This window comes from Perna viridis, chromosome 11, assembly GCF_037379345.1.
Source record: "Perna viridis isolate PV_CMFRI_1.1 ecotype Kerala chromosome 11, ASM3737934v1, whole genome shotgun sequence".
Classification (NCBI taxonomy): domain Eukaryota; kingdom Metazoa; phylum Mollusca; class Bivalvia; order Mytilida; family Mytilidae; genus Perna; species Perna viridis.
In genome coordinates, this window is record NC_142455.1 from 7,679,134 (window position 1) to 7,694,076 (window position 14,943).

At 33.1% G+C, this 14,943-nt stretch overlaps 2 protein-coding genes across 7 annotated transcripts in view; one reads left to right on the forward strand and one right to left on the reverse strand.

Annotated features, from left to right (window-relative positions):
• Window positions 1-423: 423 nt before the first annotated feature.
• LOC148602826 (uncharacterized) lies at window positions 424-7,576 on the reverse strand. Its single transcript, XM_088553103.1, has 5 exons — window positions 7,427-7,576; window positions 6,396-6,532; window positions 4,626-4,705; window positions 3,941-4,036; window positions 424-1,197 (listed from the first exon to the last, which is right to left on the reverse strand). The coding sequence occupies exons 1-5, from the start codon at window positions 7,544-7,546 to the stop codon at window positions 656-658; spliced, it is 975 nt and encodes a 324-aa protein (XP_088409229.1). The 5' UTR covers window positions 7,547-7,576; the 3' UTR covers window positions 424-655.
• A 3,584-nt stretch (window positions 7,577-11,160) lies between these two features.
• Window positions 11,161-14,943, forward strand: part of LOC148602827 (integrin beta-PS-like) — a 49,021-nt gene continuing 45,238 nt past the window's right edge. For 4 of the 6 annotated variants that reach the window (XM_088553104.1, XM_088553107.1, XM_088553106.1 and 1 more), the window contains exons 1-2: window positions 11,161-11,269; window positions 14,045-14,119. In XM_088553104.1, coding sequence (XP_088409230.1) covers window positions 14,062-14,119 — 58 coding nt within the window. In that variant the 5' untranslated portion in view covers window positions 11,161-11,269; window positions 14,045-14,061. Of the gene's footprint in view, window positions 11,270-11,583; window positions 11,645-14,044; window positions 14,120-14,943 lie in introns of those variants that run through there. The other 2 variants (XM_088553105.1, XM_088553110.1) reach the window with 2 other exon arrangements.

A 14,943-nucleotide genomic window follows, 5' to 3' on the forward strand; every position in this document is an offset into this window, starting at 1 on the left:
TACCTAGTTTTCTGACGGATTGTTATAACATTCAATACGTAACGTACTTTAAAGTTAAACAAACACTGATTCACATTGATCAAGGTCACAATGTTGTGTAAATCTATGGAAACATATTATATGGAATGAAGCACTTTAGCGCAGAATACCTTAACGACGTTTTTAGCATAAGTAAATGTAGTCGCCTTTTACGGTTCTACCTGAAGGTTGTTTGTCAGATTCTCTTACGACGAATAAAAGTAAAATAAAATAAAATCTTCTTTAGTTAGATTCCAGCTTTCCGTGTGATCGGGTTCATGATTACGTTTCTGTTTCATGATATGCAGAAAATCCAATTTTAATGTATCTTGGTCTTTTTGTTTGTTTGTTTTATTTTTGTTTTTGGTTTGTTTGTTTGTTTGTTTGTTTTTTTTTTGGGGGGGGAGACAAATTCACTTGGATATTTGCTTTATATTTCCATTAATTAAAAACCTAAACAGGAAAGTATTTTGGCATTCACATAATCATCTTTAATTATAAATCCGACCTTGACAACATGTACAATGCAAATTATGGATATGTCAAGCTCAATCTGTGCTGTTAGAAGTCACATTATACAAATCGTAACAGACTGCCCAACGTTGTTTATTGGTATACTACGTGGGATCATAGATTTTTATAGGAAAACTGTTTGCTTGAATATATTATTTGAGTTTTGAGTAATTAAAGGCGCTAAAGCACCGCCCACTCCTGTAGAAGGAGAAACGAAAATGTTTTCTCCCGTAACAGGTAATGCTTGTTCGAGTACTGATCCACCGAAACGTACGGAACCCAAAGATGTTGCTTTTTCATTTCCTGTTGTTCCTAATTCAATGTCTACAGCTCTATCAATCCCATGTGAAGAACCAATGCTTATTCGAGGAGTGAACATGCCCCCTACTGATCCTCCAATTGATAAACCAAATCCTCCTCCTCCCGCTCCAAATACTGGACCATCGTCTGCTCCTGCTCCAAAGCCTGATCCATCTCTGATTGCTACTCCAAATACTGCTCCACCTCCGCCTCCTATCACATTCGGCACCGGAAGTTCACATCCTGCTTGATGAACCGGTATTAGATTCTTTGGATTGATTCCATTTTCCATTAGGACATTGTACACTCTTTTTCTGATAGATGGACTAAAACCATCTGGCTGTCTGGTCACAACAAACGCATGTTCTAGAAGATTATTGAAATTAGGCAAACTTTGGTCATTTCTTGAAATTATGAGGTATAAATATTTGGATTATGCAATTAAATGTATGCGTTTTTTTTTCTTCATGTGCCACACCTTACACGCATTTTGCCTTAGATAGAGAAGTACTCAAATATTTTCCTATGATGTAATCTTTTTTCATGATATTCAGGAGATAAATGCAATATCCAGAGAAATTTTCATGCATTGATATTATTTTAATAAGAATATCTATGCGGATTAAAGGTGTTGGTGTTTAAGCTTCTAACCGGTCTAAATATGTTCATGAAATATAAAAATCAATATTAGTATTGAATGTTTAGTGCCAAAACAAATTTGATGAATGACCTATCTGTATTCTCTCTTTTTTTTCAAGGCAAAATTTCCATTGTTTGATTCAGAGGTCCTTTTCACAAAAAAATCGTAAGTGTAAAATTAGTCGTAAGTTATGACGCCATAGTAAATCAGAGTATTGTGAAGTCATAACTTACGACTAATTTTACACTTACGATTTTTTGTGAAAAGGACCACAGATTTGTAATGTGAAAAAGGCTACACAACAATCCCCTTAATTTCCAAATATATAAATGCTTGATTTATACGACAAAACACAAAACAGCTTCTTGTATATACTCGCTGGGTTTGCCTTCCTACTTTTGTTTGCATGCGTGCTTCTTAAATACAATTCAATTTTGAATCTTGAATTTCCTACGTGTTTAGTTCTACGTGTAAAACTGCTGATAAGAAGTTACTCCTTGAAATACTGTTTTGTCTATATTATTTTCCGTATATACTATATTGTTTTTGGGGTGAAAATGCAAACAGTATGTAGAAAGAAATGTTTGAACTTCTGTTTCAAAAAAAAAAATCAAGTCGAGATTCTACTCAAATCTGATAAGATATATGAGTGTTTTACAGAATTTTCAACTTATTTTTCTTCGACAATTAGCAATGAAATCGACAAAAGCTTTTTCTGTTAAGTACCAGTATAAAAGTCCGACACTGCCACAGAGGTTCTTGTTGCACAAAAGGAAAACCTCGAAGGCACTGGGCGAAACGATCTGTCTGGATTTTGACCGATCCGGTTCTAAGGTTATATTTAAACCGGGTGAATTTTAACCATCACTTTTTTTCTTACTTATTAGCTCCTTGCTTCACGCCAAAATTCTTGAAAGAGTCATTATTCTTTATCTCTAGTTATATGTCACTATTTTTTAGCGCCAGCTGATGGATAGAACTATTTTGATTCGCTTATGACTACAACTCCGGCAAATTTTCTACGAAGAAATTCTCCTTTGTATCCGAGGTTATTTTTTAGTTTTAATGGAAATGGACGAGTAGTTCCGATTGCTCAAAACGCTGGCTCCGAATCCATTGAAACTTTTAGGTTACAGACCACCAATTCAACCAATGAGCATTTGGAATGTACGCAAAAATAGTCCTACGCAGAAATTACCCCTGTTCCTCATAGTGCTGTGAAAAAAGTTCTCATCTTATTTAAAAAATTTAAACAGTTTCTGAAAGGAAAAACATTTCTGTACATTTTATAGGTGCATTTTGCTTCTTGTGATGTGAAGCCTAATCTCCATAATGATTTTTAAATATACCCCTATCTTGTGAAAACACTGGGATTTCCCATGCTATTTATAGACCCTTCACTTCCGGTGACCAGTACTGCACTGCAAGTCTGCTAACCCCACATGACATTCTGAGGATTGTGAGCTGACATATGTAGAATCATGCTGATATATAGTCCTCTGCTGGTTAAAGTTAAGGTAAAGTCCAGAGAAGCCATTGAATATTGTGAAATTAGCATAGAAGCCTATGGAAAGTGGAATTAGTGGTTTTTAGCCAAAATAAAGGAGTTGGAAGCTTAAATCCAATTTTTCGTTTTATTTTTGAGTTATTTGAATTTTTTTCATGAAAAGGATGATGCTTCCGGTTTCCGCACAAAAATAAATAAATAAACAAATAAGTAAATAAAAAACGCTTTCACAAAATACTGTGAAACTTATAGAAAGTGTATATAATTAAATCCATGTGAGAATCTCTCTTTATTTTCTTTTTGAAAATATCATTTAATTTGAAAACATGCACTTGCAGCAACTTATGCGATACCTATGACTTTTCGTGATAATATTTGCTCCAAACCAGCTTGAAGAAACAATTCGGTCTATTTTTTAAGTATAAGAATTTCAATTTTATATAGGTGTTTTTCTTCATGCACATGTTAATGATTATGGAGGACTGACAGAAAATCTATTTAACAGCTATGTGCAGTGTTGTTTCTTTATTGTATTACCTAAGTGTCAATACAAATCTTTCGAGTGCGGGGGCATTGCTTGTGTCTGTGTCTCCCAGACACGAAGATGTTTCTGTGGTAGTCCTACTCTGAGTAGTCTGGCTTAGCCTAGCTAAACAGCTGTGACCATGCGGTGCATCAAACTTTTAAACAGTTTATATTGATACACATGTAAAAGCAGAGGACGCTTACCCTTCCGGTGCACCTGGTCCATGCTCCCAGTTTTTAGTGGACTTGCTCATTTGCTTTTGTTACTTTGTACGTATGAATTTAGTTACTTTATGTTCTTTGTTGTGTATGTGACTTGTTTGTTTTCCATGTCTGGTCTTTGTCTCTGGATTACATTCTTTTGATTACCGCTATAACCTTGGTTTCCTTGATTCGTCATGTATAATGCAGCAATTTTATCATGAAAATATACAAACCTGCAATCTGTTTTCCGTTTCCACGGCAGCTGTACATGACTAGAAAGTTCACAACATCAGTGTCTAGTAGTATTAATTCTTCGTCAAGATATGCAGCTGCAATCACAGTTAACAAAATAGTCGGTATATAATGGTCAGAAATGACGGTAACATTAAAATGAAAACATCAACACTTGAAGTTAAACCACAGCTTGAAAATTAAACAGCAAGACAAAACTTTGGAATCTAAGCAAGAAATAACGTCGAAAAACTTTGAAAAAAAAAGAAACCGAAAGTAAATTGGCCAATGTTATGCTTGGAAAATGAAAACATACACGAGTTTAAAAAATGATCTTAAGGGTACCGGTGGAGACGGTAATGTAATGTATACCCGCATCAAAATAAAAACGCATATGAAAGATTCGGAATAAAATGTCACTGTCGCTTGATTCAATAGGGGTAATATCGATTGAAGTTACTGTTCCTAAAAATCTACTCACAGAGTTTGATTAAAAAGAAAGAAAAAATGGATTTTCTGGAATTAGTACTGTAGGTCTATCGCATTCATGTAAAGGAATAGTGTCCCGAACAGATAAATGCACGTGTTCCCCGAAGTTTTGAGAGTTTACATTACGAACTACCAGAAAATTCATTGCATAACGCGTTGGCGTCCCATATTGACGAGAGACGAAAGAAAATTACTTACGAACGTTGAAATTTAACCTCAGTCCTGCATTTCCTGATAATGCATATGCCACTGCCGAGTACGACTTCCTTTTCTGTGCACTGTAATTATATATTATGAGAAACTAAGTCAAGTAAGCATACTAATTTCTTTGAAGCCTTCGAATCGAGTTACAGTGTGTTGGTAGAACGGTTTAATAATTGAAGTCTGAGGAACTACAAATATTCCGTTTTTATATGTAGTTTGGCATGTCGCTAGTTTTCTAGAATCATTTTTTTTTTCGTTTTCCTTTTATAAAAAAACTTTTTTTGTTCCTTTTCAATTTAATCATTAATTTTATTTTCATTTTATTTTGATTTTAACATAATTTTTGTTTTGTTGAAATAAGTCGAGATTGCTCTATTGGATAAAAATAGTGCCGTAACTCCAACATTACAAGAGGAAAAACATATCTCCAGTATCATATTTTAATTTAAAAAATAATGATATGAAGAAAAAATAAGAAATAGCGATAAAAATGAAAAATAAAACAGTAATAAATAATGCAGGAAAGCTTCCACGAAATAATCAGTGCCCGGTTTCATAAAACAAATCTCAAATTGAAATTTTTCTCAAATCCTTCCTCAACTCAAATTTGGATCAATCAAATTACTTGAAATTGAAAAACTAAGAGATGTGAGGAAAATTGCAATCTTAATCTGACATTTTCCATGAAACCCGGGACTGATTTACCTTATTCATATCTTGTTGAAATTTAAATTAATATCAGCCAAAATCACCGATGCATCAAAACAGACAATTCAGATTGATCAAAATACCAAAACGTAGAAACAAAGAAGAAATCATTTAGAAGACAGAACAAAGTACAATCTCATATAAAAACTGAAAAAAAAAACACAAACAAACAAACAAACAAACAAACAAACAAACAAACAAAGCAGCGTGAATTTGCCATGTGAACTCTCATGAAAAAAAATAACAAGGACAGTGCAGTGTCATCAGGTGCTCATTCAATAATGAACCTCTCTCTCCCAAAATTAACAGGATCTTTGAAAACTATCCAAAAAATATCGGCTAATTGCTGTACACAAATACAATTGTATATTGTTACATACGATAGAACCAGAATAGGTATGGTGAATATGTCAAAGAGACACCAATGCCATATAGGCTATATAAAAATATAGATTTCGCTGGCCAGATCATTCCTCCTCGTAGGATTCTAGGGCTTTCAATTAGTACACGATGTATGGTAGTACGGGACAGTTCGTCTAGGTGTTATTATGTAGGATAGAGGATCAAATTAATGATGAATGTCACAACAAATTAATATTATACAAACGTCTCAGAATATGACGACTCTATTCGCTACATTGCTCCATCAGATAAATTGATACGGGGAAGATAATGTAAACTTATAGAAGGGTCTGAAAAATTCTCAACGATGTTAGAACTGTTACATTGTATATATCTGGCTGTTTCGAAGCGAGTACAAATAAATGTACACCATATTGGTATTTTCGGCAATGTTTTGTAAAATAAAACATGCAAAATTTGTCTAAAATAGTTTATTTTTTCAGCAATCATTTACATTTGTTACCTGTTTCCTGTTTTTAACATTGCTCATAACTGAAAAGGTAAGCGGGAGACGATATTATTAAAAAAAAGCTTTGCGTTATTCGTTATTACCCTTTATTTGTATAGTAGAAAGCTTAGTTGCAGGATAATTTGCGCTATTGTGATATGTAGTTACTGCATAATGGTACTGATGAAGTTATATATTGTACTCACATGGGGTCGTATCCACCGACTCTTACATTATATACAGACCCGGGTTCTGTCCCGGCACTGACATCGAAGGTAACACATTTCAGTCCATAGTCAGGTCCGTAAAAGAATTGCTCTGCTTTATACCAAGTTCCATACAGCTTAAGCAGATGATAAACAGGATTAGAATATTCAACGACGAGAGCACAACAAAGGGACAAAGAAAATAGACAGAATAGACAGAGAACACGTTATAACCAAACTAAATGAATAACCTGGACTCGGTTATCATAAAACAACTAAAACATTATTATTGTCTGCGGCGATCTTTACAGTATGGAATTAGATATATTTAAACCAATGAAATTGCTTTGTTTTGATTTGCTCAATGTCAATATTTTCCTAAAATAAATGCGGTATAGAGCAAATTCAATTACTGCATGAAATACATAATATTAAGGCCTAAAACAAATATCAGTGTTTCCGCTAACCCTATCGAGCCTAATGTTTTGTGCCTACCATAAAATTTCTTGTCCTTTATTTGACCAGCACTTTAAGTCTAAATATGTCTCCAAAGCAAAACAGTCAAAATCTTTAAAAAAAAATGAAAGTTTTGACTATACCGACTGACCCTAGTATTTAAGAGCATATGTCAGCGGAAACGTGTATATTTTTTCTTGGTCTATATGAGATATATATGCTAAAAAGTTAGAATGATAAATATGTCATATTAATGTCTTTTTTCTTTTCCTAGAATATGGGAAAGTGTTCGAACCAAATTGGTTCTATGTGTTAATCCAGAAAGTTTGGAAAGGGATGTTCCACAAAAAAAAAAATCATTTCTTCATTTGTTTTAAATTGTGCAAAAGATTTTCCAACAAAAGTGAAGTCTTATCTACGAAACTCGCTGTATTCTGTATTTTGTGATTTTACAATTAGTTATTACTAAAAAAATAATATTTATCTCAAGTCTTAGTATCTGGATTCGAATTTCTGTTGATAATCTTAAATTACTCCACATTCCAATCTTCACGGCCAATTAAATGAATTCTTACCCTTGTCGGATCTCTCCCTCGAAAAGGCCGAACTTTAGGACATTTTCCTTCGCGGACGACTTGGGCTTCTGTAAGCTGAGATAATCCAGTGACACAAACTAGAAAGAGCAACCAAAACATGGTAAACTGTTCGCTGCTAGTACATTTGTCCATTCGCTAGAACATATAAAGGGTCAAGTGTAATTTATGCAGTAATATTGACAGATCCATATAACGGTCTAAAGTGACACGACTGAGTGGATTTAGTAGCAGTCTTTCTACACTCAGGCAATAGGTACAGGGCTCCGAATGGGACTTTTGTGGTTTTGTACTCAAAATTCAATTTTGTACAGACAAAAGTGCGTTTTGTTCTATAAAAATGAGTTCAGATTAACAAAATTATAGCATACTATAAATTTTAATTTTGTCATACTAAGTAACCCAAATTGAATATTTAAATTAGGAAACAAAAGTAAAGTTTGTGATACAAAAAAAAGTAAATTTTGTCATGACAAAAGTAACTTTTTGTATCACAGACTTTACTTTTGTTTCCTAATTTGAATATTGGGTAACAAAAGTCAATTTTGTATGCAAATTAGTATGACAAAACTAAATTTTAATAACCGCGGGTCTCGCAGACGTAGGTTTCCGATTACATCGAGCAAGGGCATATCATATAGGTGATGAGCTATTTTGCAAAAGTAAATAATACCTAATAAAGTATTACTTAATTTTGCAGAATAGCATATCAACCATATGATATGCCCTTTCCCGAAGTAATCGGAACTGCGAGACCCTCGGTTACTATATCCAGTGAGAGGACCTTTTTGCAAAATCTTGAAGAGAGAATTCATTTGCATATCCAAATGATTCTGTAAACTAGTTTGCATACAATTGACTTTTGTTATAAATTTTCACTGTCTCCACAAAAATTAATTTTAATTACAAAATCACAGGATGCTAACTAATTTAATAAACATTTTGCATACAATTTCAATTTTGTCTCACAAAATTGACTTTTGTTATTTAATTTCCATATCAGGTAACAAAAATCGATTTCAATGCAAATGAGTTAATATTTGCATATCTATTTGACAAAATTTCAAGACAAAAATGAATTCTGTCTACAAAATTGAATTTTGTCATTACAAAATTGGGTGATCATAAAACAAGTCAGTGTAACATATTTTTGTACGAAAATAATGATTTTGTTATGACAGAATTCAATTTTGTGTAAAAGATCAAGTCCCATGCATCCAGCGCTACGTAATAGGGGAGTAACGAGATTAATCTAAAAGCGAGGGAAAGTTCTAAATATTTGGCATATAGTGAAAAATTAAGTGAAAAAAAAAAGTTATCTTAATTTCAAGGGAGGGGCGTAAAACATGCCTGCCTCCTATGAATTAGCTCCTTGTATTCTAAAGGGATCGAATCGTACCATTGACTGGTCATTGACTCTATGTCACAGTTGTCCATGCATTATTCTTTAAAGGAGTAATACTAAAAGGTCAACCATAAGTCATAGCTAGTATATCTCAATACATTATTGTCAGCCTTTATGGGACTTATGAATCGACTTTATTGTTCTTCGAAATCAATATTCCAAAAAAACAGTATCAAGGTTTTGGAAACTTTACCTCAAGTTGTCCTCATTATGTTACGCATTGACCATAACTACAATTTATTGAATACTTACACTTACTGCTCCTATCTGTGTCGACCTCATGATTTAATTAGGGTGATAGCATAGGCAATTGAAATTTCACATATATCCTGACATTACAGCGAATAATATAGCAGTTATAATTTTCATACAATTAAAATGCATGAACTTCCTTGATTACAGTTACCTAGACAATGGACAAAGGGATTAACTTTCTATCAAACTTACAAAGTTGAAATCCCCTAACTGACCACTTAAGTACCATTCTGTGTAAGAATCAGGCAATGGGTGGCACATCATATTTCTAAATTTGGTCTGTTTAGCCTCAAATATATTCAATTCATCTAGAAGGCAACTGAAAAGCTATTTAAATTTATCCTGAAGCATCCGTGAAATATATATTTTTTGACTGCTTATATAAGGAAAAAGTGCGGGAAAATTTTCCTGCCATTTTTCTATAGTGCATTTTAACTAAATTTGACCTGTCAAGTTCTTAAAAAGGCAAATTTTACAAACACTTTGATGGTCATTTCTGGAGGTTATAGGGTATAAATACTTGGTTAATGCAATAAAATCTCTGTTTTTTTCCTTCATGTGCAACACCTTATACAAGTTTTGCCTGTTTCTTAGATGGAGAAGTACTTAACTACCTAAAACATTTCATCATAAAATGGTCATTTAATCAAAAGAAGCACATTAATCTGATATTGGTTTTGTTCCAAGCTTGATGTTTGCTTCCCCAGGTTTCTTTCGATCCTCATTAAATGAGAAATTAAGGAAACTGTCGAGATGGAAAGTTTCTATCATTGCTAGGAATAACCACCTCTATAAAAAGCCATTTCTGTATGAACAGGGGACATTTACTGAAGGAAAACGCAAGAAGGATGGACAGATAAAACGGGAATTAATTCAACAATTTTTTTTTCATTTCCACATTATATATAAACTGTAGACGGAAAGGGGGACCTTACGTGTTATAAAAAAACATAGAACCCGGAACGTTAACAGAGACAACAGTGTCAATACATCTTTACATGGTATAGTAAGTAAACTCTACCTGCTCCCGATTTATGACAAAGCGAATCATACATGAATGTGGGTTTGCATGCCATGCTAGAAATCCTCGGATAAATTTCAGGGCTGCTAATTTACTTACAGCACGGGATAGTACAGACAAGAGTTAGCAAAAGTTCAATAATTTGCTCAACGGGTTTCATTTACTTCTGATCGGAGCGGATTTTTACCAACACTTGTATACCAAAGTAGGATACACATTTTTAAAGTCTTCTGTAAAAAAAATATTCGAATTCCTAATAATTTTTTTGGGAACACAGTCACATAGAGAACAAAATATATGTCTTTATACAAGACTTGAATAGTAAAGAATTAGCAAAACATCTTTTTTCTAATGGGATTGCCCGACGATTTTGTACATGGGCCTATCTATGGGTGAATCTATGGACAATTAACCTAGCTTGCTATTATGAGTACACTGTAGTTTATTCCTTGTCAGTTAATGTTTTAAGTTGTTCCAAAAAATTCCAAAAAAAAGAAAAAACAAAAAAAACAAAAAAAAAAAAAACAAAAAAAAAAACAAAAAAACAAAGAAAAAGAAAGAAAGAAAGGAAGAAAATTCATGGAACTTTGTTTCACTTGGTCGGTACTCTTAATTAATTTCCTACTTAGATTGTTCATAAAGGTTTCGGGAGACCAATTATGCGGACATACACATATATATCTGTGATATTGCACACAAAATAACAAACGTCTAATTTCCCAAGGCATGTAGCTTAATCGTCTTAATTTTATAGTCATTAAAATTAATTACTTTGGTGGTACCTCTCATAAAGCTGATATATATTACTGTATGATAGACAGTGCATCGTGTAAATTCTGCTGTTAAAGAACGCAAACTTTGCATAAAGTAACAATTGAGTTATCTTACGCCGGGGTAATTGAAAAAACATTGGCAAATATATACAAACAATATTTAAATCCGTTATGGTTCGTTCATGGTTCATTTCAATATAGTCGCAAGGACTGGTCCCGAGCTTAAAAACTTACGTCCAGGTAATAGGTATATCACCTGAAAGACATTTCCTGTTACGTCATAAAACCTAAAACCGGAAACGCCATATTTAGCTTTGGGGTGACTAATTTTAGCTATACGGGAGGAAAACACTGTATTTAACAATAAAAAGGTATGCTATTTATGTACTAAATAAAGTTTTAAGGTCGCAAAGATATTGTGAAATAAATATTTTTATTTAAGCGTGCAAAGAAAGCATTCGTTTTTATGTGATGTTAGAGAAAGAAGCAGGTGTTCGTTTAACAGACGATGTCTCTTTTGTTTTCAAACATGTATTTATATTTTAAAATAGTTTACGTCTATATATTTAGATGTTTTTGTCTGGTAATGTGTTTAATAAGCAGGAGTATAAAAACGTGTTCACTCTTACTCACAAATGAAAGGGTGTAACCAAACAATTATTCATCGATCACCACTCCTTCTGTCTTAATGCACTTGGATGCCTGTTCATAATAAGAGAATCTAAGATCAGTTGGACAAACATTGGGTAAATAATGCTTTAGTATTTGTTTATTGAACCCATTTTCAATTTTTGATGTCATTTCTTACAATTGACTGAGCTGAATTTTCACTCACTTTCTCTACAGAGTAGCATTACCTCAGTAATTTTAACTGAATAAACAGTCATTGTTTTTGTTGTTGTTTTAAAAGTAAAATTAAGGCAGTGGCTGCTCATCCATGCATTAGTGGACAGGGAGCCAATTCAGGCTTATCGTGCCATGTACATTTTTGTCCTAAGATTTTATTACAAATTTTTAAAACATCTGGTTAAGACAACACATCAACTTTGGCACTAGTCATCATAACTTCTGTGACTTGTTCTGTGTCTGACCATCATAAAATCCATTTATTTTCAAAACAGGACATGCTTGTACTATCAAATATGCAGTCCGACTGTAATATATAACACGAATAGGAAACTTCAGTTTTATTAAATGTGAACACTGTTCACGAAGCCATCAATAGTCATACATTTGTGGATAAGTTTTTAACAATATTTTCGTAACTAATTGGGCATTTCCATCACGATTCCATATGTTTTTGACACGAACTGGATGTGTGGACAATTAACCTGATGAGGCTCCCTGACCACCAGTGTGTGGATGAGAAGCCACTGCCTAAATTTTATTTACTGAATTAAACCATGTTCAATGTAGGTTATTACATGTGCCTTTGAATACTCCAGAATTTTGAGAATTTCTGTTTCCCATGTGGAAAAGTTTGATATGTCACACATGTTGTAAATTTGCTCCACATAGCCCAAAAACTTTCTCCTTATGACCTTCTGACATCTGATCAAAGAAACAAATAACATTTTCAGTCTATTAGCTGAAGGTAATTTCAGAATGAAAACAACAGATATTTAAGTATTATATGTATTTTCCACAATGGCGTCCACAAGGCACTACCATAAATATAATTTACATATACATCCAAAATCAACTTACAATGTACCAAATACAGTACAGTGTACATGTACTTGCACAATGTAATATGAGACAGGTGAAACTTGAAGGGTTCCTGAAGAAACCTAAATTTGATACTACATGTACATGTACCTTCATTTTTTTTTTATCGTAATTATCTCAGAATACACTTAAAATTAAAAAATAATTAAGTTTAGTCCTGTGCAATTCTCAATGACCACCACATTTGTTATTTTATCCAAAAAATTCAAGATCGAAATTTTATGGGTTGGAATGATTTGGGATAAAGAAGCATATCATTGGCATGCACAGTATGAACTTCTGGTTTCTAGTCTATGTTCAGATTGGGGTAACAGTAAAAATCACTGTCAAGGTAAACAAATACACAGTATATGAGTGTAACTTTGGTCTGTGTAACTGATTGGTTAATATTGGACCGAACTCCTGTGAAAACAGCAACTGGACATCCAGTGAGACAGAATAGAAATTTCTACCAGACCTAACACCCACTTTGTCATAAGGTCTGATCAGTCTACTATGAGGGATTTTGACAACTCTGCTTTAGGCTTATAAAGTCTTTTTGTAAACATTTGGGCACCATACTTTTGACTGTTTTGGCCATCATCTATGATTCTATGTGTACTATGTGTAATCATTGAAGCTAGCAAATTTATGTTTTTTATGTCAGGTTTGGTTCTCAATCATATTTACCATTATTCCTCACTGTATATGAAAATGGATCTGGCATGGTGCTATTTTGTAAGATCCTGAATGAAGGTACAAACTAGATATACATGTACAACATTTGGAAGCTTTAAAAATATCACCAATAATGGATACTTTTTCTTGAAGTACATGTAAGTATAGTGGACCCAGGTGATAAAACAACCATTTACACTCCTAAAGCAATGCTGCATATTACCTGTACACTCTCTGGGCTGAGGAAGGTGTAGCCCTAACCATGGTTAATAAAGTATTCATTTCATTTTTGAAGGAGGAATTTTGCTAACTTTAGCACAGCTTTTTCTCTAGACCCAATGTGCTATAGAAAAATTGCTGTGTAACAGTAAAGCACAATGTGTTGTCAAAATATTTGGCTATAACGGCTGTTGCTCACAGGGGGATTTAAATTTACAGTGATCTTACAATTTTTTTCAGTATTTAAAATAATCCCAATTTCAGGCCAGTAATACATGTATAATTGCATTTGTAGGTAAAGTTCTCTACAACAAGGTTTGGACCTGTGGCTGCCGATTTAAATAATTACTGTGAAGACTGGTATTTTGTGAATTCTGTAGCTTACATGTATTATACATTATTGAGACGAAAGTTGTGTATTTAGTACACCATATTAAGTTGGGTTCAAATTCAGATGAACAACATTTTTGGGTATGGCTCATTTAGGACTTTCAGTATTCTAATCATCAATTGATTAATCTACATGTATATTTGTTCTTCAGGATAAAGATAATATTAAATGGATTGGCAGCTGGTGTTGGTGCTTTTGACTTGCCTCAGTGTCGCAAGTAGTCAAAGTAAGTACCAGTCAATTTTATACAGAAAAAAAATATTCATATTGAATGGGCATACATGTACATACATGTGTATTTTGTATGACTTAAGAATTGTATAAGTAACATGTACAATGTACATGTATTTCCTTTACAGCTGTGTTTACATTTAACAGATTCACCTACATTTGTACATTTTACAGATCAGTCATATTAGTCTAAAAGTAAGGACATGTTCCAATAAATCGAAAAGACAGATCAAGAAATTTCCAAGTGGACAAGTTTTGCTGAAATTTTACTGGGAAGATGTATAAAGTAAATTTGCCTTATGATACAATGTACATGTATATTGAACATAAAAATATCCAATTCATTTAGATGATCCAGCAAGCAAGCGCTGTTTGATTTTGACTTGCCCATCCTGACATTAGCTTGCAACAGACCAGTTGGAGAGTGCTTATTTTTACCTTTGTAATTTAAATTAATTTTTCATATTATATCACAAATAATTTGTAATTCAGTATGATTTGTCAGATATTCTAAGGGTACTTAGGTTTAAGAGTTACATGTATTTTTAGAAATGGCCGTACAATGTATCATTGTTCAATTAACTTAGCCTTTATAAGAGATTTAAATAAAAAAAAAAAATCAAATTGCGATTTTAATAACAAAGAGATTTCCTGAATAGATTTTGAATAGACCAAAAACAGTAAACACATTGTAACAATGTTTTTAGATTCAAAGATACATGTACCTGTACATGTACTTGTAATTCATGATGTATAAAGACTTTAAAACTATACACTTACACTGTAACTTGATTTGTTCACAATTTAATGGTTTACTGT